At 39.7% G+C, this 26,361-nt stretch overlaps 2 protein-coding genes and 1 pseudogene across 7 annotated transcripts in view; 1 reads left to right on the forward strand and 2 right to left on the reverse strand.

Moving 5' to 3' along the window:
- Positions 1-6,617: 6,617 nt before the first annotated feature.
- On the reverse strand, positions 6,618-7,139 carry LOC114091914 (lysozyme C-like; annotated as a pseudogene).
- Positions 7,140-10,715: 3,576 nt separating this feature from the next.
- On the forward strand, positions 10,716-16,368 carry Gemin6 (gem nuclear organelle associated protein 6). Of its 3 annotated transcripts, XM_027934431.2 has the most exons (4): positions 10,716-10,828; positions 11,322-11,349; positions 11,903-12,048; positions 13,273-16,368. In XM_027934431.2, the coding sequence occupies exons 3-4, from the start codon at positions 11,921-11,923 to the stop codon at positions 13,646-13,648; spliced, it is 504 nt and encodes a 167-aa protein (XP_027790232.1). In that variant the 5' UTR covers positions 10,716-10,828; positions 11,322-11,349; positions 11,903-11,920; the 3' UTR covers positions 13,649-16,368. The 3 variants fall into 3 exon arrangements, with proteins under 3 accessions (XP_027790232.1, XP_071457611.1, XP_027790233.1); XM_071601510.1 differs by having other exon boundaries at positions 10,716-11,349; XM_027934432.2 differs by lacking the exon at positions 11,322-11,349.
- An 8,194-nt stretch (positions 16,369-24,562) lies between these two features.
- Dhx57 (DExH-box helicase 57) overlaps positions 24,563-26,361 on the reverse strand; it is a 47,519-nt gene continuing 45,720 nt past the window's right edge. For all 4 annotated transcript variants that reach the window (XM_071601512.1, XM_027934566.2, XM_071601511.1 and 1 more), the window contains one exon: positions 24,563-25,245. In XM_071601512.1, coding sequence (XP_071457613.1) covers positions 25,102-25,245 — 144 coding nt within the window. In that variant the 3' untranslated portion in view covers positions 24,563-25,101. The remainder of the gene's footprint in view (positions 25,246-26,361) is intronic.

The raw sequence follows: 26,361 nt of genomic DNA on the forward strand, positions 1-26,361 counted from the left end.
TTGACCTGTTAGTTTGCTTTCTCTGTTCTCCATTTAGCCTGGTCACTAACAAGTAACTCTGTCTAAATTGCAGTTTAATGTTTTGTAAAATATCCCAGCTTCTTCCTATAAATAGCAAATTAGTTGATTGATTAAACAAATATGTATTGAATGCCTACTGTATGCAGACACTGAAACACAGTACTGAAGACATACTATAAAGCATGATCTCTTTCCTGAAGGCCTTATTAGGGAGGTAAATTAGAAAAGGGTTTCACTGGAGGTAGAAGCACTTAAAATACTCATTTGAACAGTTTATTTGCCCCATATAAAAACAATCTGAAGATAGATAGTTCAGGTCTGCTATGACCCTTTTGTCTTTCTGTTTAGCATGTAGCCCTTCTCATGCTTGTCTCCTCATAGTGGGAAGAGGCTGCCTTACCTCTAAGCTTTGTGTCCAAGCCCAATAGGCTGAAAAGATAAGGGACAAAGGAGCTTTCTCTCTGCTAGGAGGCTTTGCCTTCTTATTTCAGAAAGGACTGCCTTGCTGGACATGGTGGCACCTGTAACCACGACATTTGTGAGGCTTAGACAGGAGGATTGCAAATTCAAAACCAGCCTCAACAATTTAGTGAGGCCCTACACAACTTCATCTCAAAATAAAAAATAAAAAGGACTAGGGATGTGGCTCAGGGCCCCTGGTTTAAATCGCTGGATTAGGGGATGGGGTCGGGGGAGGAAGAACTGCCTTCCTAGGGACTTGATGTACATCTCAATTGCTAGAAATATTTGTATAGCCCCTGTTAGTTGCAAGGGAAAATGAAGATTGAATTTTAGCTTTCAAACCTCATTAGGAGGTTTTTGGGAGAGTTGTTAAGTGGACCAACATACAGTAGCTGCCACAACAAATATGTAAATAACAGACTACCAAATGGTTTGAGTGTGGTGACTCACACCTATAATCCCACCTATTTGGGGGCTGAGGCAGGAGGATCATGAGGCCAGCATGGGTAACTTAGTGAGATCCTGTCTCAAAATAAAACATGAAAAGGAATGGGGGTGTCATTCAGTGACAGAGCACTTGCCTAGCAGATGTGAGATCCTAAATCCAATCCCAGTTCTGCAAAGCAAAGCAAAGCAAAGCAAAACAATACAAACCAAAAAAAGCACAAAACACAAAACGGGGAGAGGGAGAACACTGCAACAATGAGATCAAGGAATCACTGGAGAAGACCCTATAAGGACCTGACAAGAAATCTTGGAATGGCATTACCTTTGTGAAGTTGCTACCCACTGAGCCCAGATTCTAGCCCTTACCAGTCCAAGACTTACTGAGATACAGAGACTAATTCTATCCAAATTCACAAGAGATTGAAGTAGAATTTACTAATTTCTTTGTTTCTTGTAGAGGCTTTCCCAGAGTTGCAAACTTAAATTTCTATAGGGATCAGGAAGGTAATGTAAATATATGAAGCATCCAAGCATAAAATAATAGTGGTAGAAACTAGCTTCAGTGAAGAGATGACACAGTGTAGGTCATATTAGACCTAGCTGCATGTTTTGCTATGACTTATTGGTAATTAGTGACTTCTCATCTATCCCTTTCTATTGACTAGAAAGTTCTCGTGTTTCATCTTGAACACGATCTGTCCTGATAAAACAGTGTACATGGAAAATCAACAGTCACAAAGCAGCATGCTGAGGATGGAGTTAAGACAGAGTAAGGCAGATAGTTTTAGGAATATCTACGCCATGTCAGTGTAACACCTGATGAATCATCCATTCTCACACTATGCATCCATCCTGGGAAAATGTCTCCCAAATTCTCAGGACTCTAAGACATACTTCTCAAACCCCAGCTTTCAGATTTTTCTTCTCTGCCTTCTGCTGTTAACCATGGGTTACTGAATATTCAGGAAAGGTACAATACACTGTTTCCATTTACTAACATACAAGCCATTTCAACCCTGCTTCCTGGCTTAAAATTTCAGTTGTTCCCACATGCTTTGGTCATTCAGATTACAGATGGTCTCTTTGTGCAAATGAATCACAGATCTAATCACATCCGTTTAATTTAACTTTTTGGGTCAGTTTATAAGAGATTAGAGGAGTTATCTCATGGTTGCCTTTTGTACCGTAAACACAAATAAGACGCTATTGAAGCACTTTTTATGCAATGAAGAAATTTTCCTATCCAATTTAATGAAAATAATTACTGCTGGAAGAGGCCCAAGAGCCTGGAAAAAAAAAATGAATGGGAAGGGAAGGGCTTATGCATAAAGAACAAAGAGAATTTTTGTTACAGACCTGAGTCCTCAAAGCTTTCAGCATGTCCTTGCCCCAATCCAATCAATGAGTAAATTATGTTGATTACTTCTTTGAAATATCTTTTGAATTTTTTTTTTCATTTTCACTTTTTTCAGCCTAGACTAGGACTTCACTTTTTGTCTGGACTATTGCAGTTGTCTTTAGGAACAGTAATTCAGTGGTGAACATCCTGTTTTGTTCCAAGGCAATTCCAAGGCAAAATAAAAATTGCCAACCCCACATTTTTTTTTTCAAATAAAAATGAAATCTATATAAAGCATGTATATTTTTGCTACTTCAATTTCTCACTTCATTAGATAGATAGCCACAGAATTTTAGCCATAAAGATTTATTTTAATTTTTTTTTGTCTTTAGACATGCTAGGCAAGCATGCTACCATTGAGTGACATCCCCAGCTATAAAGATGTTATTGTCTTGGCATATTTGTGTGAGAATATTTGAGAAGCAAGATAAAAATAGTTTTGTAGGCTTTCAAACTTTTGCTTAGTTCTTCAAAGTTCATAAAGTCTGTTCACCTAAGAAAACAAGCCTATCTTTATGTTAAGGGAACCATTCCTTCTCTGAGAAGGTAAAATCCTCCCTCTGGCAGGCCGGATGAAAGTGATCAATTTGGAGACACCCCTCTTCAAAAATCATATCTCCTGAAGGTTTCCATGGAGATGACCTGCGATTTGGGAGGCCAAAAATGAGGCAGAAGGAACACAAATTTGAGGCCAACCTCAACAATTTAGTGAGGCCATCTCAAAAAAAAAAAGGCTGGGGATGTGGCTTAGTGGTAAAGTGTGTGTGTGTGTGTGTGTGTGTGTGTGTGTGTGTGTGTGGCCCTGAGGCTAGAGAATCACTAAGGCTCAGGAGTTCATGACCAGCCTTGGAAACATAGCAAGACCTGGTCTCGGAAAAAGAAAAAAACATCCACTTAGTGTTAATCTTATTAATCTTTAGGGTTGTGAGTGTAGCTCAGTAGTAGAGTATTTGCCTAGAATGCACGATTCCATCCCCAGGACCTCCAACAAGAAAATTAGTATTGGAAAGTTCTTAGAATAGTACCTGTCACAAATGAAAGGAAACCGAGGAACCGGGAAATGGGTGAGCCATAAATGAAAGACACAGACCAGGCAGAGATACACACAAGAGTTTATTTGTCAGAGTTGACAAATAGAGGCACATCTCTCCATAGACGGAAAGAGGCAAAACAGCTTTGGGGTTCAGGACTTTTATGGGGCAGGCTCAGGGATTAGAGCCAGATGGGTCCTAATGCAGACGGTGAAGGGTTGGGTTGGTATGAGGGAGGGGTAAGCCTTTCTCAGAAGTGCCGTTTAGCAGGAAAGCGAAATTTTTCTTAAAATGTCTGTTGTCACTTAAGATGGCCATCCAGATGCTTAGCAAGGACCTTACAACAAGCTCTAACAAGCTGAGAAGTTTTTTAAAGAAATACAAATTCAATTCAAATTGAGCAACTATTAAATGCCAGGCCATGTGCTAGAGGTTAAATATATGGTAGTGAACAAAACAAGCATGGGCTCTGCATGATGTGCAGGTGTCAGCCTAAACTGATCCCAAAAGCCCATTGTTAAATATTTAGGAGATATTTATATTTATTTAGTTTTTGGTACAGGTGCTTGATCACTGAAACACATCCCCAACCCTTTAAAAAAAATTTTTTTTAAATTTTATTTAGAGACAGGGTCTTACTGTGTTGCTGAGTGCCTTACTAAGTGTTTGGGTGTGTGGGAGACTCCTCGCTAATGTTAAGTTTCCCTCTTATGAGAACATCCCATAATCCTTTACCCCTCCTCTTCCTCTCCAAAGAGCGCCAAGCCTAAGAGTGCCAAATTCAAAAGTTTTCTCAACCAATCTCCGTGGGACATTGGATGTCTGCTCGCCATCCCTTAGTCACCCTGCCAATCAGCACCCACCACATCGCCTCCGCAATCCTTCTTAAGCCCAAGCTTGCAAGCTCACGTTCTCTGCCCTCTTCCTCTTCTTTCTCTCCTCTCTCTGCTCTCTCTCTCTCTCTCATGCTCTCTCTGCCCTCCTCCTCTCCCCTCTCTGTTCTCTGCCTCTCCTTTTTTTCCCCTTCAGGCAGCCCCCCCAGTAAAATCTCTTGGTTGAATCTCCGCCTATGATCTTCCTGCCTCAGCCTCCTGAGTCACTGGGATTACAGGCATGTGCCACTGCTCCTGGCTAGGATATTGTTATCCAGTTGTTTAATCATTAGAAGGTTGAAATTAGATACAGTGGAAGTATTTACACCATGGAAATAGCAAACAGTACAAATCAAGACTTGTTTTAGTCAGCTTTTCTCGCTGCTGTGACTGAAAGGACCCGACCAGAAAGCACAATTGTAGAGGAGGAAAAGTTCATTTGCGGCTCACGGTTTCAGAGGTCTTAGTCCATAGGAGGCCGACTCCATTCCTGGGGCTCAAGATGAGGCAGAACATCATGGTGGAAGAGTGTGGCAGAGGGAAGCAGTTCACATCATGATCAGAAACTAGAGAGAGACTCCATTTGTCAGATACAAATGTATATTTCAAAGCCACACTCTACCACTTCAGTTACCACTCAGTTAATCCTTATCAGGGGATTAAATCACTGATTGGGTTAAGACGCTTAAAACTCAATCACAATCGTTACTTCTCTGAACTTTCTTGCATTGTCTTACGTGCGTGCCTTTGGGAGACACCATATCTAAACCATAACAAGGTTTTCTCAGTACTGGGGATTGAACCCAGGTGCACTTAACCAACTGAGCTCCATCCCCAGCCCATTTTATGTTTATTTTGAGGCAGGGTCTTGCTAAATTGCTGAGAGCCTTGCTAAATGGCTACAGCTGTCCTTGAACTTGTGATCTTCCTGTCTCAACCTTCCAAGTCACTGGGATTATTCACACGGACCTCATGCCCTGCTTTTTTCTTTTCTTTAGAATATTACAAACTTAACCAAACTGAAACCAAGATTGCTAAACTCTCTATTATTATTATTATTATTATTATTATTATTATTCCTTTTCTTTTTTTTTAAATTTTTTTAAAATCAAACCCAAGCCTTTTTCATGCCCGGCAAGTGTTCTACCATGAGCTATACTCCTAAACAGTCTTATTAATTTTTAAGTCCTAGTTCTTAACAGAAAGCATAGCACATAAAGCTATATAAATATTTGCTTGATGAATAAACATAAACAAGGAATTGACATTTCTGATGGCTATTGTTGAATGAATGAAAAAACTAGAATACTTAAAAAAACAGGGTTTTTTGTTTGTTTGATTTGGTTTAGTTTGGTTTTGTTTTAATCTAACCATACCTTGCATGAAATATACTTAGTAAATTATGGTCTCTTCCTACACCATTTTCTACCTACTTTTTTTTTTTTTTTTGCAATACAACCATTTAATGATAATATTTATATTTTTACAGTATGCATAATTTCACTCCTGTGGTTAATTAGTAATGCAAGCTTATCTGTCTCAGATTTAGATGAAATGCATGAATCTAAGTAAAATTGGGGAATAGCAACAGCCCATTTAATCCCTCCTTAATGGCTTCATGATCAATCAGATGCAGGTAAGTATTCTTTCAAAGCTTAAAACAGATTGATATGTAAATTGTGAGTGTGTTTGTAAAGCTGCATAAATGGAATATTTTTTATGAAAATTCTTAAACCGAAGGTCACACACTTTGTGCAAACACATTTTTCCTTCGGTCAGTCTTCACTTTTAAGGGTTGGCTTTCCACTCCTTTAAGAATTTTATACTGCCCAAGAGAGTGGTTATTTTTCCTATTTTTGGAGATGACTATATAGATGCTACACAGCTTGGATTATGCCTAAATTCTTTTTTTTTTTTTTTTAATATTTATTTCTTAGTTTTCGGCGGACACAACATCTTTGTTTGTATGTGGTGCTGAGGATTGAACCCGGGGTTGCACGCATGCCAGGCAAGCGTGCTACCGCTTGAGCCACATCCCCAGCCCGGATTATGCCTAAATTCTATGGGTTTTTAGATAACCTTTTGTTGTATTATTGTCTGATATTGGGAAATATTTGTATCATTTAAGATTAAGTCTTGATTATATCTATAATAAAAAACTGAATGTACTGTAGATTATTTGATAATCAAGGTTGTAGGTAAGTTTTCACCAGCATTAGCTTTATTAGTAAGCTGAAAATGGGGAGGGGGTAACTATTAAATAAAACACACATTAGTGAACAGTATGGCTCTTAGGAGAAAGGCTATATTTTGTTCCTGCTTCTGTAAAAATGCTATTTGTTTGAAGGGGAAACAATGGTAGTATGACACACTATACTAGTGGCAGTGTGTCCCTTAATGTGGCAAAGTGACAAAATGAACTGAAGAAGGAAGGAAAATTTTGCAGTTACACTCCACACCCCTGAATGTACTGAGTGAGGTCGCGGTTTTGACAATGGTTTCTCCATGCCACCCATGCTCTAATGCCTTGTGGGTAACGGACAACCCTCTTTGCACGAGTCACGGCTTGAGAGATGTCATCTTGCAACAGAGCATTGCAGGATATACCACAGGCATTAACTGCTCTTGGGGTTTTGCCATCATTACTCTAGTAGTGGCTATTGATCTGGAATATCCCATAGTCAGTACTTCTGCCTCCAGGGTTGTAGTTTGTAGCTCTGGTGTTGTAACTACTCTCCCATTTGGCCAGACACACCCAGTTTGCCAGGCTGATTCCTCGGTAGCCATCCATTCCAAGTCTTTTTAGAGTTCTGGCCAACTCACACCTTTCTAGACTTTGCCCTGGACTATGACAGAAAGGAGAAGAAGCCCCAGAATCAGAAAAGCCTTCATGTTGATGGGGAAGTCAGACCACTCCATTTTCTACCTACTTTTAACACTCAACATCGTGAACTGAAATTTGTGATGGTTTGACTAGAGTAGGATAGCCTTATCTTGGCACCATGATAAAGACCAGTGAATAGTTCAAGACAATTGAATTGACAGTCTTTTTAATTTCTTATTTTCTTCAGGGCATTTAAGAAGAAAAGTTTCTTTGAAAATAAGTATTTCACCAGGAGCAGTGGTGCATACCTGTAATGCCAGTGGCCCAGGAGGCTGAGACAGGAGAATTAGAAGTTCAAGCCAGCCTCAGCAACTTAGTGACACCATAAAGAATTCAGTGAGGGGCTGGGGTTGTGGCTTAGCGGTAGAGCGCTCACCTGGTGAATGTGGGGCCCTGGGTTCAATCCCCAGCACCACATAAAAATAAATAAATAAAATGAAGATATTAAAAAAAAGAATTCAGGGAGACCCTGCCTCTAAATAAAAATACAGAAAAAAAGGGAAGGAGGACTGGGGATGTGGCTCAGTGGTTAGTATTTTAATCCCTGGTACCCCCCGCCAAAGGTATTTCTTGCTAAAATGAAACAATGTACTGGAGAATCTAAAATAAGCAATTTTGAACTCAGCTGGAGGTTCTCAAGGCCAACCTCAGCAATTTAGCAAGACCCTGTTTCAAAATATAATATAAAATAAAAAGAGCTGGGGATGTAGAGCAGCTCTGAGTCCAATCCCCAGCACCCTAAAAAACAAACAAACAAACAAATAAGCACATAAATAAAGTGTGTATAGGTTTGTGTTGAGAGCCACAGCCCAGTCAGAATGATGCCTGGCATTTGCCAGAGGGAATGGTTGTAAGGTGTCGCCAGCGAACCATTGAGATGATGATTTGAGTTAAGCTATATATAATTGCTGTGATGCTGGATTGATTGTATTGTATATTTGACCTTTACTGTCGGGCAATAGGGCGGCTCTTGCCCCAAGAGTTCTGGGGGGGGGGGTGGTTGGAGAGATTGGACGGAGCCCGGTGGAGGGAGTGTGTTCCCGTGTGGTGTGGGCAGTGCTGGTGAGAGTTGGGGAATAAAAAATTGCTGTTTGAACCTACAAGGCTTTGTGGCGGCTCGGTTATTTGTGCCCAGCCAGACTGCGGCAGGTTTGAGAAGGTGTAGACCTTTGGAAAGATGGACGGAGAGTGGAATGGAAAGGGAGAGAAACAGAGAACATGAAAATGGCACACCTGCTGGAGTGAGCTCCTTCAGAGGAAAAAGAGGTAGCATCATTTAAACTTAATGAGGACTGGCTACAGGAGAGGTCCTAAATGGGCAGGTCACCAGTTTGAAGTCAGTGATTTATATCAGCAGTTCCAGGGAATGAATTTTTACTTTCATTAAGAGGCAAAAGGTGCTGGGCTTGGTGGCGCAGCATGTAATTCCAGCAACTCAGGAGGCTGAGGCAGGAGGATTACAAATTTGAGCCCAAGACTGGGTGTTTAGTTCAGTAGTAGAGAACTCCTGGGTTTAACCTCCAGTAAAACATAGCACACAAAGAGGCTAAAGGGAAGCGAGGGAAATTGCCCAATCTTGTCACCTTAAAGTTTACATTGAGACTATCTTCTGTTTGAAAATTATATGTTTAGAAAACAAGGCCAAAGGTTTTTATTTTGCAGTATAGAATGAAACATAAAACTGCAAATTAAAAATTGTTAAAAATTAGTTGTAGCTCTTTTGGACTGAACTTTTATGAGATCAAATGTTTTCCTTTACAATATAATAACTACACAAATTTATATTAACTCTTTGTAGATTTAAATGGTCTTTAATTGGCAAAATCTAGCAATCTATAAAAAATTAATATAATCAATCAATCATTCAATGAATTAAGGTTTTGGGATGGATTATTTGATGAAATAGGAGACAATGTACTTCAAGGATTGAATGATTCTAAGTAGCAACAGAAGAGCACCTTAATTTTTTATGTTTTCTATACCTTCGTTAGATATTCTAATTCAATTATTGTAAATATTCTTATGAATGTTTCAACATTTCTAAGAACTCAACCTTTAATACCAGGTAACATTTTTTAGCATCATAGTCTAGAAAGGGTGTAAGCTAGCAGCCAATTATGTGACCAGAAATCTGTAGCTGATGCAAGAGTTTACAGTTTTTACACTACAGAGGTTTACAGTGAGTGATCTGCTAGGTGTAATTCAACCCAATCCAGTGTGTTTCTTTCCAGATTCTGCACATTCAGTAAGATGTACCAAGGCTATATCTTAAGAAGTAGGATTTATTTTCCCCCTGTGCTGGGGATTGAAACCAGGGCCTCCTACATGCTAGGCAAGTACTCTCCCATTGAGCTTTATCTCCAAGCAGCAGGAATTTTAATTGTCTTATAAAAGCCAAAAAAGAAATACCTACTCAAGTGCAACTTTGCACTTGTAATTCCAGCAATTTGGAAGCCTGAGGCAGGAGGACTGCAGATTCAAAGGCAACCTAGAGCAATTTAGCAAGGCCTTCTCTCAAAATAAGAAGGCCTGGGGATGTTGACTTAGTGTTAGAGCACCCCGGGGCTCCATTCCCACTACTACAAAAGCAAAACATGATCCCATTGCTCTTCTCCACTGCACATTCAACTCACAGTTCTAGACCTTTAGGATTTACTCAGAGGATTTCTGTGTTTGATTCCATAGCACAACAGCACATTTCTATGCCTACTATTACTGAGGACCTGGAACTAACTCTTTCCTCTCAAAAAAGAGGGCAGGGTGATGCCTCTTCTGTATCTCGGGTTGATCTCAGCCCCCTTCACTTGGCCCAGGTGATCTCCACTGCCGTCAGTTGCTGCACAAAGCCTCCTCTAATAAGGTCAACTAGAGAAGTCCTCCTAGACCTGTATCAGTATTAAGCCATAGCTGCTCGGAACCGCAGTTTTCCCAACTTCCACAGTCTCCCTACCCATTTTAGAGGCTTACTGTCAGGTTTAGATGAGTGAGTGTATCAGACTACTTTTTCTTTTTCTTTTTTAAATGTTTAATTGTTGATAGACTTTTATTTTATTTATATGCAGTGCTGAGAATCGAACCCAGTGCCTCACACATGCCAGGCAAGCGCGCTACTGCTGAGCCCCAGCCCCAGCTCCAAACTACTTTTTGGGGGGGAGAGGCAGTGGTGGGGGGAGGTGGAGGGGTACCAGGGATTGAACCCAGGGGTACTTAACCACTTAGCCAGCCCTTTTTATTTTTATTTTTTTTATTTTGAGACAGGGTCTCACTAAATTGCTTAGGGCCTGGCTAAATTGCCCAGGCTGGCCTCCAACCTGTGAACCTCTTGCCTCAGCCTCCCTGGGATCAGAGGGCGGGCACCACCACACCTGCCATTTTTTTCTAACCTGATTTATGTTCTTCATTTGATAGACGTTTTATTAAATTATATGTTTGAGTAAAAAAGCATGGTTTAAAAAAAATTATTGGAAATGTTCATCGTGGCACTGGAGAGGGCGGCGCTAGCGAGCACGGCCTCACACCAGTGCACAGCGACCCGAGCCACAACCAAGGACTACCAAGCGCAGGCGCGGGGTAAGGAAGTGACGCAGGCGCGGGGCCGCCCGGCTCCCGCCCGCTCCCGCCGGCTCGGCTCAGCTCACAGTCCTCGCGGCGCCCGGCGTTCCTGCTGCTCTTTGCCTGGCTTTCGAGAATTAAGCGTTAAGTACCACGTGGTGTGAGTAGAGCTCCGAGCGTCCCGCGGCTTCGGGACCGGACTCGGGCCCCAGCCCCAGAGGGTCAGCTGCCTCCCCCGTGTTTGCGGATCCTCCAGATTTTAGGAGGAAATTGGCACAAGTCGGAGTCCCGGTGCCGAGGTCCCGGTGCCGAGGTCCCGCGGAGACACAGCTAGGAGAGAATGGGAGGACGTCAGTTTGTGCGGAAAGGGCCGTGGAGCGAACTCCTTTGCTGGAAGGAGGGCTGAGTTGAAGGGTTTCACCATCTTTTCGGCCGAGTGTGAAGCGATCCGGAATGGGATTGGAGGGTGGGATGGAGTGTGCCAGATGCCCCCGGTGTCCCCATGGCCTTCAGACAGAGTCATAAACACAAGCTATTTTACATTCATGTTCAGTAAAAGAAAAAAAACTCAAGCAGTCTTCACAACCACCGTCCGTATTATTATTTTTAAAATTTTGTATACCTATTTATTTACTTTTTATGTGGTGCTGAAGATCGAACCCAGTGCCTCATCCGTGCTAGGTAAGCACTCCACCACTGACATAGCCCCAGCCCCACAGAGCCTATTATTAATGCTTATTTTTGTTTTGCCTTTGGCCTTTTTTTGTTTGTTTTTGAGATGGGGAGGTGGTCTTGGGGCCCAAGTCATCTCGCCTCAGCCTCTAGTAGCAGGAACGACAGGCAGGCATGCGCTACCAGGCCTGGGTCAATATGTTAATTTTGGGGTGGGGGGGCAGTACCAGGGATTGAACTCAGGGACACTGGATCACTGAGCCACATCCCCAGCCCTATTCTGTATTTTATTTAGAGACAGGGTCTCACTGAGTTTCTTAGCATCTCGCTTTTGCTGAAGCTGGCTTTGAACTCGCAGTCCTCCTGTCTCAGCCTCCTTAGCCGGTGGGGTACAGGCACGGGCCACTACAACCAGTCAATAGTTAACTCTTAATTGTATTAAGTAACTTGTTAAGAATTTGAGGCAAATCACAGATATTCTCTGCTTTTAGAATAAAGAATAGAATTAAGACATTGGCCTGTGTTGGAAATATATATTAACCTAAACCGGTGGTGATTTTAGATTTAGCCACCTGGAACTATGAGTGAATGGATGAAGAAAAGCCCCTTAGAATGGCAAGACTACGTTTACAAAGAAGTCAGAGTGATAGCCAGTGAGAAGAAGGAGTATAAAGGATGGCTTTTAACTACAGATCCAGTCTCTGCCAAGTGAGTATGCATCCTGCTTGCCTGAAATCATGACACACCCTGTATGGTATATCCAAATTACTAAAAGCAGATCAGTGAAAGTTTGGTCCTTTTTTTTTTTTTTTTTTTTTTTTGCTGTGCTGGGAATTGAACCCAAGGTCTTGTACGTGTCAGTCAAGCACTCTACCTACCCCTAAGCTATACCCCCAGCCCAAAGGCTAATTCTTTTCATTTAAGAACTGAACTGTCTTTGAATCCAAGTGCTATTCTAACTATGGATAGCTCTATCAAAGCAGCCCACGTTCATAGGAATGGAACATAGAAATTTCTTTTTTGGTTATCTTTCTAATGTAGAGTTTCAAACATACACAATGGTAAAAAGGGTGATATAATGAACACTAACTTTTCATCTCTTCCAAGTTTTTAAAACCAATTCCAGACATCTTATAATGCCTCATCATGTAAGAGGCATACATCTTAGAAGATAAGGATGTTCCCTTAGTTTCCTCTGATCTATGAGTTTTTCAGTCTTGTATATCATGACCTTGACAATTTTGAAAAGTACTGGTGAGATAGAATTCTCTCAACTTTGGTTTTTGTGATGTTTTCTTCATAGACTGAGGATATAGACATTTTGGGGAGCACCACAGAAGTGAAATTCTCATCACATATCATTTTTATTTTATTTATTTTCTCTTTCTTCCTTTTTCCCTTCCTTTCTTCCATCCTAGGGCATCTTACCACTGAGTTACATCCCCAGCCCTCTGCCCCCGCCCTTTTTTGAAGACAGTCTCAGTAAGTTGCCAAGACTGACCTTAAACTTGTGATCCTCCTGCCTCAGGCTTCCAATTCACTGGGATTACAGGTGTGCACCACTGTGCTTGGCATAACTTTTTAAAAGAAATTGGTATTGGGGATCAAATCCAGGGCCTCATGCATGCTGAACGTGCACTTTGCCACTGAGCTATACCCCCCAAGCCAATGAACTCTTAGGAAATACATTAATTGTATCCCACAATGATTAACCATATGTCAGGGAAAATGTTTAGGATCCTCAGTGAATGCTTGTCAGTCAATGAAAGCATTTGGTGATGAGAAGATTAATATTAAATAGGGAAGGTTGTTTCCTCCATTCTAGTGACCTATTTGGGCTGAGGATGCCTCTCATTGCATTGCTTCTTTTATAGTTTCTTTCTTTAGATTTTTCTTTTGCAAATCTGCTCTGAACTGATTTTTCTTTCAAAGTATTGTCCTTGTGAACTTCCTTGAAGATGGCAGCTTGTCTGTGACTGGAATTATGGGACATTCTGTGCAAACTGTTGAAATTGTGAATGAAGGGGACCATGGAGTAAGAGAGAAACTGATGCATTTGTTCATGTCTGGAGACTGTAAAGCTTACAGCCCTGAAGATCTGGAAGAGAGAAAGAATAGCCTAAAGAAGTGGCTTGAGAAGAATCACATCCCCATCACTGAACAGGGAGATTCACGAAGGACTCTCTGTGTGGCTGGGGTCTTGACTATAGATCCACCATATGGTCCAGAAAATTGTAGCAGCTCTAATGAGATTATTCTGTCCCGGGTTCAGGATCTTATTCAAGGACATCTTGTAGCTTCCCAGTGAGAGGTCAAGAACTGTGGATACACTAATTGAAACCGACTTCATTTTTTTGTTCTGTCATGGTATGTTTTGAATTTAAGTCCATCATATTGTGGGACTTCAAAAGTATATGAGTGTTGTGTTCATTTATGTGTATAATTTTTTGTTATTTTGGCAAAATCAAAAGAGTGAATTGTGAATGCTAATTTTGTTGGGAAATAAATGAACTAATTGGTATAAGGATAGCATTACATGCAATGAAATTAGTAGAAAGAAGTCAGAATTGTAAGGGCAATTTTTAATTTTTTTTTTGGATGGGGATATACTCCCCCCTCCATTTTTTCCAGAACTGGTGATCAAACTGGGCTATATACCCCCAGCTCAGTGTATTGCAGCCCCCACCCCACCTTTTTAAGGCAAAATATGTATTTGGAAAAATATAATATGGCAGATTCAGTATAAAAGGTGAACTCACAATTGCAAGTCCTTTTTACTAACTAAATCAATGTTTTGTTTGTTTTTGTACTGGGAATTGAACCCAGGGACACTCTATCACTCAGCTACAACTCTAGCCCTTTTTGTTTTGGGGTTTGGGTTAGGGTCTCCCTGAGTTGCCAAGGTTGACCTTGAACTTGCCATTCTCTTGCCTCAGCCTCTTAAGTGGCTGGTATTACTGGTGTGCTCAACCACGTCCAACTAAATCAGTGTGTTTTTAAAGTGTTTGTCTCTTATTGTGGTGTAATGATAGTTTTTTGAATTAGTTTTTTTAATCTGGTTTGTTTCTCCTTAAAGGTTCATGTGTTGGGAACTTGTCAGGGTGGTGGTATTGGGAGGTGATGGAGCCTTACGAGATAGGCCTTATGGAAGGTCCTTAGATCATTCCGGTCATGCCCTCGGAAGAGATTGTGGAACTCTTGTGTCTAACTCCTGTTTGGTGATGTAAGCTCTTCCACTGCCATGATGCAGCTGAGAAAAGGAAAGAGTAGGCAAGAGAGAGTACACCACCAAAACTGAGCTAGTGTCATGCCCTTGAACCTCCAAAATGGAGCTAAACTTTACTTTTCTTCATAAGTAGCTTGTTATAGATATCTCATTATAATGGTAAAAAGCTGACTAATACAGAGGACATCTTTTTTTTGCTGAAACTAGTTTTGGCTATTTAGTAAAATCTTAACATGAAAGTTTAACACTTTCAAAGCCTTTAAAGAAAGTATTGGCTGATATCTCTGAGGAGAAAGTTGACTGATAAAGTAGTCTGCTGCTGAATTCAGTCCAGTTCCTTTACTATGAATTCAGTTCGGTCTTCAGACTTATGATGCTTTCTGTCTGCAGTCCCTATTCTCTCGGTCAGGCTTTGCTAAGGGAAGGGAATGCAGGAGATTCCTTTACATACATTTGACCCTACCTATTTCTTGGAAGCCAGTCAGGGACCATGACTCCATATGAAGGTGGTAGACTAGAAAGGGGCAAGTTCAGAGTGGCCCTAAGTTTCCCACATCAGATTAGAACTGCAAGCCTCTGACTTTTTGGCAAATTGGGCCCTAGCCAAATTAGCCTGCTGCCTCCACTTGTTAAATAGAATTTTATTGGAACACAGCAGTACTTAATGGTTTATGTGTGTACAATCTATGCCTACTTTTATGCCATAATGGTAGAGTTGAATAGTTGTGCAGAAACTGCCTTATATTTACAGAAAAATGTTTCTTTACAGAAAATATTTGCCCTAGTCCCCTGTTTTTGATCCCTCTTAGGGGCTGTCAGCTCTGAGGAGTACTTAACCACTGGGCCACTTCACCAGCCCTTTATTTTTTATTTTGAGACAGGGCCTCCCTAAGTTGCTTAGGGCCTTGCTAAATTGCTGAAGCTGGTCTCAAACTTGGTATCCTCCAGCCTCAGCCTCCTGAGCCACTGGAATTACAGGTAATGCACCACCACACCAGACCTTTTTAATTTGAGACAGTCTCACCAAATTGCCTAGGCTGGCTTCCTGTTTCCAATTCTTCTGCCTCAGTCTCCTGAATAGCTGGGATTATAGTCGTATGTCATTATGCCTGGCTACAACAGTTTTTTTGTATAATATTATAACGTGTTTTTCTTTCATTAAAAATATTATTCCAGCCAGGTGTGGTGGTGCACACTTGTACTTCAAATTACTCGGGAGGCTGAGGAGGAGGATTGCCAGCCTCAGCAACTTAGTGATACCCTATCTCAAAAGAAAAAAAGATGTAGTAGTAGAGTGCTCTGGATCCAGTTCCCAGTAGCACAACAAAATTTACTTGAGTACCCATGTTTTTCACTTTTCTATATTACTTAATATTTTTAAAAGTTTACATAATTATAATCAATGTATAGTTTTCTTCTTTGTTTCTAAAGTCTTCATAATTTTAATGTTTAAGGTAGTATTCTATTGTGTCGATGAATCATAACTTATTAAAATATTTCTCTGTTAAACACAAAGATGATTTAACATAAGTCCATAGAAATGAAAATAGTGTAGATTCTTCCTGTATTGCCACCGCTCCACAGTACAAGGGATTGAACTCAGGGCCTTGTGCATGCTATGCAAGTTGTCTCCTACTGTGTTGTATCCCAATCCTAAGAGTCTTACAAAGCAGAATTAAGAGACTTAGTTGAAGCCCTTAGCTTTTTGTAATTTCAATAAACAGACATTCAGATCCTTCAGAGGCCCTTCCAGAGGCTAAAGTTTATTCAAATAAACTTTATTTCTTTTATGTTCTTTTTTATCTTTGTATTCCTGAATTCCTAGTGTGGTGACTGGCAGGCATATCGTACCTGCTTAAAGAATGTTAGTTTAATTGAAATTATAAGCATAAATGTGGAGGCATTTCTGTAATCCACTATGTATTTCAAATTAGCCATGTAGCACACATCAGTTGTAAACTGGATAGTTGGCCTTTTTCTTAGCTAATCAGGTTGCACGCTTCAATTAATCCAGTCTTGGCCATGCTAAATTATGTAGAGATTTATGAGACAGAAGTAGTGGGGACAGCTAGCATTTGGGAAAGTTGCACGGGTGAATTTCAGAGCAGAAGGGCAACATGAAAGGAGACATTTCTAATTGTTTTATAAAGGGTCTATAGGTCTATAATCAGTTCTTTATCATGTGTGATAGATCCTTGGTGCCTATCACTTAGCTTGGCCCCTGATTTGTGAAGATATCTGTCTTATAGAGAGCATAACACTTCTTTGCTATTCTTTTTTTTTTTGGTACAGGGAATTGAACTCAGGGGCACTTGACCACTGAACCACATCCTCAGCCCTATCTTGTAGTTTATTTAGAGACAGGGTCTGAGTTGCTTAGTGCTTTGCTTTTGCCACGTCTGGCTTTGAACTTGGCGATCCTCCTGCCTCAGCCTCCTGAGCTGCTGGGACTATGGGCTTGCATCCCTGCACCTGACTTCACATCTTTGCCATTCTATTTTACAAATAGACAAGTCCTAAAACAAACTGAGTTTTCTAGGTCAAACTATAGGAGAAGTGAGAACTGAGCCTAGAAATTAAGATTCTCAATTAGGCTTTACATTAGATTTAAATACTGTACAATCATACCCCTAAATGTAACATGTTATTTATGTCCTTTTTGGATTTTTCTAAAAACTATTTTAGCAGATTGCCCAGAGTTACTAGCCCGGGCTTTGTTCATTTAGCACAAAGATAAGAGGGGGTGTGTGTGTGTGTGTTTTAAACAAAATGGACCTAAGTGTGAGAACTTGAGAACTTTTGTGAGAAGTTTTGCGGGGTCAAGTATTAGCAGTATTAGCAATCACATACAAATCCTATCTTTGTATTTTTAATATAAATGATAAAAACATTTAACAGCAGAATATGTTTTTGAAGTATATCTATTTCTGTCTATCTGGCATGACTTCCCATTTTACATATAATTTCCTCAAAGTCTTAAGTATTCTGTATTCTTTATTCTTGATAATAATATAATATACTCATAAGCTCTGTAGCACACTGTATATGCTTATTAGAGTTATTTGGCTAGTTTTTACTCTCATTAGTCCAAAACATATTTCCATCTTCAGACATGTTCTATGGGCGTAATTTATATCTAATAGCTATTAGTTAGACTTTCTAAATGGCTGCTTATTTTAAGAGTTTTCTTTGCCTAGGACTATTGATATTTTGAACTGGATCATTTTTTATTGGTGGTGTCCTGTGCCTTGTAGGATATTGTGCAGCATCCCTGGCCTCTTCTGGATGCTAGTGGCATCCCCTTTTACTTATTTATTTTTTAAAATATTTTATTAGTTGTTGATGGACCTTTATTTATTTATTGTGGTGCTGAGAATCGAACCTAGTGCCTCACACATGCTAGGCAAGCACTCTACCACTGACCCACAACCCCAGACCCTCCCCTTTCACTTATGTTTTGGACATTGCCAGGTATTCTCTGAGGGGGCACAATTACTTCTAATTAAGAACCACTAGTTTAAAACATAAAAAAACTACATTTGGCTGGGGCATAGCTCATTAGTGGAGTGCATGCTTAGCACTGCAGAAGGTCTTGGTTTTAGTTCCCAGTACCATAAAAACAAAACAACAAAAGGCCTATCAACTTCATTTTCTCCAGTAAGGGAACTTCTTTGTAGTCTTTCTATATTTGTTAAGAGTTGATCTCTATGGGCAAATCAAGTATTTTTGAAAGATTAAATGACATTGTTATACATTTGAAACCTAAGGATGGAAAGGAGGAAAAACATTCCAAGTGGAATTTCAGGATGCAAATGAGTCTTGGACTGCTATCCTGTCTTTAATGTAGAAGAAAACCAGCATTAAAAATATATTTTTATTAGTTGTTGATGGACCTTTATTTTATTTACTTATTTATACAAGGTGCTGAGAATTGAAGCCAGTGCCTCACACATGCTAGGCAAGTGCTCTACCACTGAGCCACAACCCCAGCCCTGAAAACCAGCATTTTTAATCTCTATAGTATAAATGCATTCAACATATAAGAAAAATGAACTTCAGGTCACTTTCAGTAAAACCTAGGATGGAGTTAGTAATAGCATTTTCTACCTAGGAAATAATAAACCTCATGTTCGAAGTGCTATTGTTGGAAACATTTATTGTTATATACTATGATACCATATTTATCAGTATGTATTGTAGTCTGTCAGGGTCTTCACTTTAAACATGGATCCTCATTGTTGGTATATAGAGGTCTAGGCTCAATTTCTAAGGTCACCACTCCTTGGAAGTTACTTTTCACTTAGAAACTTCACAATCATTATTGTTACCATTTTTTTTCCTTGCAGTGTTGAGATGAAAACGAATTGACTGCTGGGCGTGGTGGCACATGCCTATAATCTCAGTGGCTCTGGAGACTGAGGCAGGAGGATCGAGAGTTCAAAGCCAGCCTCAGCAACATAGCAAGGCACTTTGAAACTCAGTGAGACCCTGTCTCTAAATGAAATACAAAACTGGGGGGGATGTGGCTCAGTGGTTGAGTGCCCCTGAGTTCAGTCCCTAGTACCCAAAACAAACAAACAAAAAAACCAGTTGATTGATTCAGAGCTGTCCCCTTTTCATAAATGTGTTATGGGGTACTGTGCCCTGGCTGCTTAATTAGCTGGATTAGAACGTACTCGATGGATCTAGGCTGACTCACATGGGTCCTGTCATTCCTGATGGTTCATGTGTAGAATATGCATGATGGTCCCAAGAACTTTTTCTGTTCTTTGATAAAACAAGTTATTAATCTTTTAAGGTACTTTAAAGATTAGTGATTGGGGGGCTGGGGATATAGCTCAGGTGGTAAAGTGCTTACCTTGCATGCATAAGGCCCTGGGTTCAATCCCCAGCACCACCAAAAAAAAAAAAAAAAAAAATTAGTGATTGGGGGGACTGGGGATGTGGCTTAGTGGTTCAGCACCCTTGGGTTCAGTCCCTGTTTTTTTTTTTTAAATAGTGATTAGCAGTAAATCCTATCTAGAATCAATCTCATTGACATAGTAGGGGCGATAATTTAGAAAAAGCAGGTTTCTCCATGCTACTGACTCATCATGGTTAATTGTTTATCCAACCACTGCATAGTTTTACATTTAAGAGACCAAAAGACATGGAAGAAGCCTATGCTGCTCACCCTGCAAGAGTCAGAACATTGTTGGGATAACAGATTGTATTAGTTGTTCCTACACTATTTCCATCTGGGACACTCTGTACTTGAGCACTCAAATATTGACTGACACAGATTTATGATCAAGATCTAACTTCTGGGGCTAGGAATGTAGCTCAGTGGCAGAATGTCTGCTAGTATGCAAGGCCCTGGGTTTCATGCCCAGCATTGAAAACAAAACAAAAACAAACTTCTGAAAAAAAAACAGCTAACCTTGTATTTATTCATTGGCTAAGTATTTAAGCAGTTTCCTTCTGAGTGTGGGGATAATAAGCCCAGGGAATTAAGCTTAATTCCCATATGATTTAGGAGGAAACAGCCGGCCTCTGCGTGCAGTGTTCAAGCATAATGGCAATTTGAGCATATTTGCTGCTTCCAAGAATCATGTGACAATCAGTTATTTATGTTGCTGGGTAACACCCGCAAGACACGCTCAGAGTGTGAATCAAGCTCAGGCCTAGCAATTCATAATACAATACAGGATTGGTCCCCACAGAGCCAGCCTGGGTTGCATTTGAAAATCACACCCTTGGTTCTAATTCCTTACAATTGCTTTGTTTTAATTTTACAAAGTACTTTCACAAGATCTTATTTTAGCTGGGTGCCAAAGTAGGTACCTGTAATCCCAGAGACCCAGAGACAGAGGCAGGAGGATGGCAAGTTTGAGGCCAGCTTGGGCAATTTGGCAAACCTTGTTCTCAAAATAAAAAATAAAAAGGGCTGGGGATGTAGCTCAGTGGTAGGGCACCCCTAGGTTGAATCCCCAGTACTAGGAGGAAAAAAAGATCTTGTTTTATGATAATCTGTAAGGAACACATTCAAACCATTGTCTAGAAAGGAGCTGACATTTACCATATGTCTACAGATCCATATGCTGTGCTTAGATTTATTCTTTAAATTAGACTGCTCAGATATAGGAGAGGGTAAAGATCAAAGTTCATTACTTTCCAGGGAATCTAAATTATAATAAACAGATAAGATACTCAAGGAGAAAGAAATTTTGTCAGTCTATGACACTTCTCAGGATGATCAACTGTGTCATTTCCCAAGAATTTCCCAGTTAGATAGTACCGAACAGCGGAGCAAACTAATTTCATAGCAAGTATTTTTATTAATATTGTTCTGCTAGATTCCAGTAAAAAATATTTAAAGAAACTATTTACTAAGCCCTCCATAGAATTATATTAAATGCTAACCATCTTGTGGCTTAGAAATTCAGTTTCTCCTTGAAATACAATGAATACATTCTAACCTTTAATTGCAAAGAATCTTATTTTTGTAATTTAATTAATTAATTTTGAGGTACTGGGGATTGAATCCAAAGTTATAATTAGCCACTGAGCTACACCTCTGCAGGCTTTTATTTTTATTTTATTTTATTTTTTGGTACTGGGCATTGAACCCAGGAGTGCTTGACCACTGAGCTACATACATCCCCTGTTTTGAGACAGAGTCTTGCTAAATTACTGAGAGCCTCACTAAGTTGCTGAGGCTGGTTTTGAACTTGTTATCCTCCTGCCTCAGCCTGCCTAGTTGCTGGGGCTACAGGCTGGCTCCAACCCTTCAAAAAAAAAAAAATTAGTTTTTTATTTTTGGTACTAGGGATTGAACTCAGGGGCATTTAACCACTGAGCCACATATCCAGCCATTTTTCGTATTTTATTTAAAGACAGGGTCTCATTGAGTTGCTTAGAGCCTTGCTAAATTGCTGAGGCTGACTTTGAACTCATGATCCTCCTGCCTCAGCCTCCTGAGCCGCTGGGATCACAGCACCTGGCTTTTTTTTTTTTACCCCTTTTTTGCATTTTTTTTTTTTTTAAACATTTTTAGTTGTAGACAGACTCAGTGCCTTTATTTTATTTATTTTTATGTGGTGCTGAGGATCAAACCCAGTGCCTCACATGTGCTAGGCAAGTGCTTTACCACTGAGCTATAGTCCTAGCCCTTTAGTTTGTTTATGAGACAATTCTTGCCCAGGTGCTAAGGCTGGCCTTGAATTTTGATCCTCCCACCTCAGCCTCTTGAGTTGCTGGGATGATAGGTGTATATCACTGCACCCAGCTATAATTTTATTTATTTAAATTTTTTTTATTTCATAATTTTATTGAGGAGCTTAGAAGTTGAATTTTTGAGGTGGAGTTTTCTTATTTAGTGCCTAAGTCCAGGCCTCCCAACCCTTTTCACATTCTGGCACATCTATAAAATGATAGTGTATATGCATTTATATGGCTGGAAGTGACCAGTCCAGTAACTGGATTCCCTGAGGGCAGCAATTCCTAGTACTTTGGATAGAAAGTTTTATTTTAACTACCTTCCAGCTGTATACTCTGCTGCAAACTTGTGATAAAAGCTGCATTGAGGGGCTGGGGATGTGGCTTGGGGCTGGGGATGTGGCTCAAGCGGTAGCGTGCCCGCCTGGCATGCGTGCGGCCCGGGTTCGATCCTCAGCACCACATACAAACAAAGATGTTGTACCCGCCGAAAACTAAAAAAATAAATATCAAAAAATTCTCTCTCTCTCTCTCTCTGTCTCTCACACTCTCTTTAAAAAAAAAAAAAAAAAAAAAAGCTGCATTGAGATAAGGTCTTGCTAAGTTGCTGAGGCTGTCCTCGAACCTGCAATCCTTCCGCCTCAGCCTCCCAAGTTGCTGGGATTACAGATATGCACCACACTTTGCTGCCAGCAGTTAATAAATGGGATGACATCAAATTTAAAAGCTTTGGCACAACAAAGGCAACAATTAGGAATGTGAAGAGAGAACCTACAAAATTGGAGAGTATCTTTACTAGCTACTCTTCTAAAAGAGGATCAATATCTAGAATTTATAAAGAACTCAAAAAATACCAAGACTGCCAAATAACCCAATTAATAAATGGGCAAATGAGTTAAACAGACACTTCTCAAAAGAAGGAATACAAATGGCCGACAAACATATGAAAAATGTTTAAATTCATTAGCAAATAGGGAAATTCAAATCAAAACTACACTGAGGTTTTATCTCATACCACTTAGAATGGTAGTCATCAAGAATATAATAATAAATGCTGAAGAGGATGTGGAGAAAAAGGAACACTTTTACATTGTAGATAGGATTGTAAATTAGTACAACCACTATGGAAATCAGTTATGGTTTTTTTTTTGGTTCCTCAAAAGACTAGGTATAGAATCGCCATATGACCCATCTATAACACAACTTGGTATTTATCCTAAAGAATTAAAGTTAGCATATTATAGTGATTATACAAAGCGCATAATTATAATTATAGCAGTACAATTCATAATAGCCAAACTACAGAAGCAGTCTAGGTGTTCATCAGTGGATGAATAGATAAAGAAAATGTGTTATAAATACACAATGGAGTCTTTTTTTTTTTTTTGGTGGTGCCTTGTGCTTTCGAGGCAAGCAACTGAGCTATATCCCCAGCACCACAATGGAGTAATGAAGAAAATGAAATGATGTCATTTGTAGTAAAATGGATGGAACTTGAGATTGTTTAGCAAAATAAGTCAAACTCAGAAAGTTAAAGGTTGTATGTTTTTTCTCATGTGGAAGCTAGAGAATAAAAAGGAAAAGAAAGGTGGGAGGGTGGGGATCTCATGAAAATCAAAGGGAGATCAGTAGAGGAAAGGGATCAGGGAGTAGGAGGTTGGAAGTGCTAGGAAGTGATACTGGCTAAATTACATTTTTATATTGTGTGTATGTACAGATGTAAGAACAAATCCCATAGTTATCCACACTTATAATGTAACAATAAAAAATGTGGAAAGAGAAAAACAACCAAATTTCTTTGGAGAGTTAATGCATGCTGCTTCTTCATGACTTCTAAAGGTCCCAGCTTAATGCTTTCTGTAATATGAACCTTGTTTCAATAGCAAGTCAGAACTTGGACACTGTGGGTGCTGTGCACATGTATGCTTTTTATGCAAAGGATGACATGAATTGATGCCTTTAAAAAGTATTGCTTAGTCTAAGGTTTTCAAATGCACTTAAGTTTAAACATACTTGATAATGATCATTTTGAGAAGCCTAGGAAATTTCCTGAAAACTTAAGTAATACCTTGAAAAGTAAATACCTTCTATTGAGGTGATTTTGTTCATTAGTTTGAATTCTCTCTGTAGCAGGAAATCTGCAGTGACTCTGTCCTGAGGTCTAAACAATATTTTTCCACTCAGCTCTTTGGGATCTTTCCTGGCCACATGGATAAATGTCCAGGGAAAATGTAAATGTATTTACGTTTTTCAAAATGCCAGTGCCCCATTAACCTAACTGGTGGTTGAAAATAAGTAATCTCACAGAAGGCAATTTTACAGCTATAAATGTGACACTAGCGTGGCAACCTTTCCATGAGCTACTTGTCAACTCTGCTTTGAAAAACTTTAAAAATTCTCATTTGGGGAATGTGAAATATAGCCATTGGGTCTGAGTGAGTTTACAAGACAGCAGAAATTCCTAAATGGAGAAGTTAAGAGTGAAGACACTAGGGACTGTCCTGTTTTAAATAGGAGCATCATAGATAACATCAGCTTGCATTTTAGTCCCCACACAAAACTCATTAAATTCTTTTTTCTTTTTCCTTTTTGAGGTACTGGTAGGCAAGTGCTATACCACTCAGCTACACCCCCAACCACCATCACCCACACCTTTTAAAACAATTTTTATTTTTTGAGACAAGGTCTAACTAGGTTGCCTTAAGCCTCCTGAGTTAAATTTGTTTTTTTAAGGTGACCTTTAATGATTAAAAATAAAACCCTCTTGCAAATCAAGTAAGTGAGTAAATCAGTAGCCAACAGCGTAAAATGAAGTTTTTATTTTTCTTGCTCACATGATTTTTATTTGTTTGTTTTTCCTTCTTTGTTCTAACTTCCTCAATTGAGCCTTTATTATGACAAGGAAAAACAAAAAAACCGACTATTTCTCCTCATGCCCAATAAAAAATAGGAGAAAAGAATATAAGACATACATGATTAAAAAGCAGAAGAAAAATAATACACAGATTAAAAGAGAATTGTATTAAACATTCACTTTTGTGTTATCAGGTGAATTTCACTCACTCCCAAATAGTCACAGAGAAAAACACTGGCAAGCTGGGTTTAGACTCTCTCACCATTGACACTCCAAATTGTGCTGGGAGTGTCCCCACTTTGTTGGAAGTACAAAGTGTGGAAATGTCCCTTCGGCAAGTGACCATGGCTGGCTTGGCACTGCAGGCCCTTGCCCCTGCGCAGGGCCAGCCCCAGCTCAGGTCTTCAGTCCGAGGTAGAAGTGCTGCTGTGACTTTCCAGGTAAGCAAGAGGCAGGTGAGGAGCAAGCACTCTTAGACTAGTCTTTATTGTGTGGTGACAAGTTTCACAATTGTGCTGATGATCCGGGAGCCTCTAGGACAGGTACACAAATCTATGCTTGGGTTTTTAATTTTATCCTGGAGGAGCTGGTCAAGTTCACAACGAAGTTCCTTTACTAATTCAGCCACCTATATACAATGAAAGCCGCAATATAAGCAGTGCTTGGAGCAATAGGAGAGGACAGGCTATCAGAAGGAAATAGTTCAATTATGGTCACCATTACTTAGGCTTCTGATATTAATTTTTAACTCCATGAGGATGAAAACAATCTAAACACATTTTCATTTTGTAATGTACAAAATGGGGTCCATTATAAAAAATATCATGTCTCATTTTAAGGAAAGGTTAATTCTGGAAATATGGTGCTTATAAAGTATTCTCCACTGTTAAAGCATGGTTGACTTTTACCCTTTGTCTCATGAGAAGCAGAAAAATGGAGAATTAAAATGAAAAATTAAAAATAGCAGATATTAAGCAAGTTTTGGGATACATTATGCTTTTATGACATTGTACTCATGCTGATGTTGTAGGGGCACTTAGATGTCTTCTCAACATCTGTTTTGCCCCTTCCCACTGCATCAACTCTGCCATTTGGACCCTGGGGTTCATGCTGTGAAACTTGCCAGAGTGAGTAGCTCAGGTACTTCAGGCCTTCAAAGCTAGTACATCCCTTTGGTTACAGCAATTGGTTTAGGAAGGAAGCTATGATGGAAACAAGAAGATTCTGTTTCCTTTTCTAGATGGTATGCTGTACAGAGTGAAGCAAGAAGCTATTGCAGCCAGGATGTTATAATAAGGCCTGTACTACAAGGATAGCTAGGTTTTTGTCATGATTGAACTGCTGAATCAAACCAACCTTGCTTGGCCCCCTTGGCCCCCTTCACCTACATGAATAGATGACTACATGAAATGTGGTCACATGAAATGTGGCTGGTCCAAATTGAGATACACTGAGAGTATAAAATACAAACCAGATTTCAAAGACATTGTATGGAAAGAAGATGTACAATATTTCAATAGATCTTTAAATTAATTACATGTTGAAATGAAAACATTTTGGATGTATTAGGTTAAATAAAATATATTAATGTAAAATGTTTTCATTTCACCCATTTCCTTCCTTTTGTGTGTGTGTGTGTGTGTAGTTGGGTATTGAACCCACAGTCTTCTGCAACCCTGCTTCACTCCTGCCTGCCTCATGTCCCATGGCAGACTCATCGTTTACTTTTAATTAGCTTTGCTGT

Source organism: Marmota flaviventris, chromosome 14 (genome assembly GCF_047511675.1).
Source record: "Marmota flaviventris isolate mMarFla1 chromosome 14, mMarFla1.hap1, whole genome shotgun sequence".
NCBI classification, from domain to species: domain Eukaryota; kingdom Metazoa; phylum Chordata; class Mammalia; order Rodentia; family Sciuridae; genus Marmota; species Marmota flaviventris.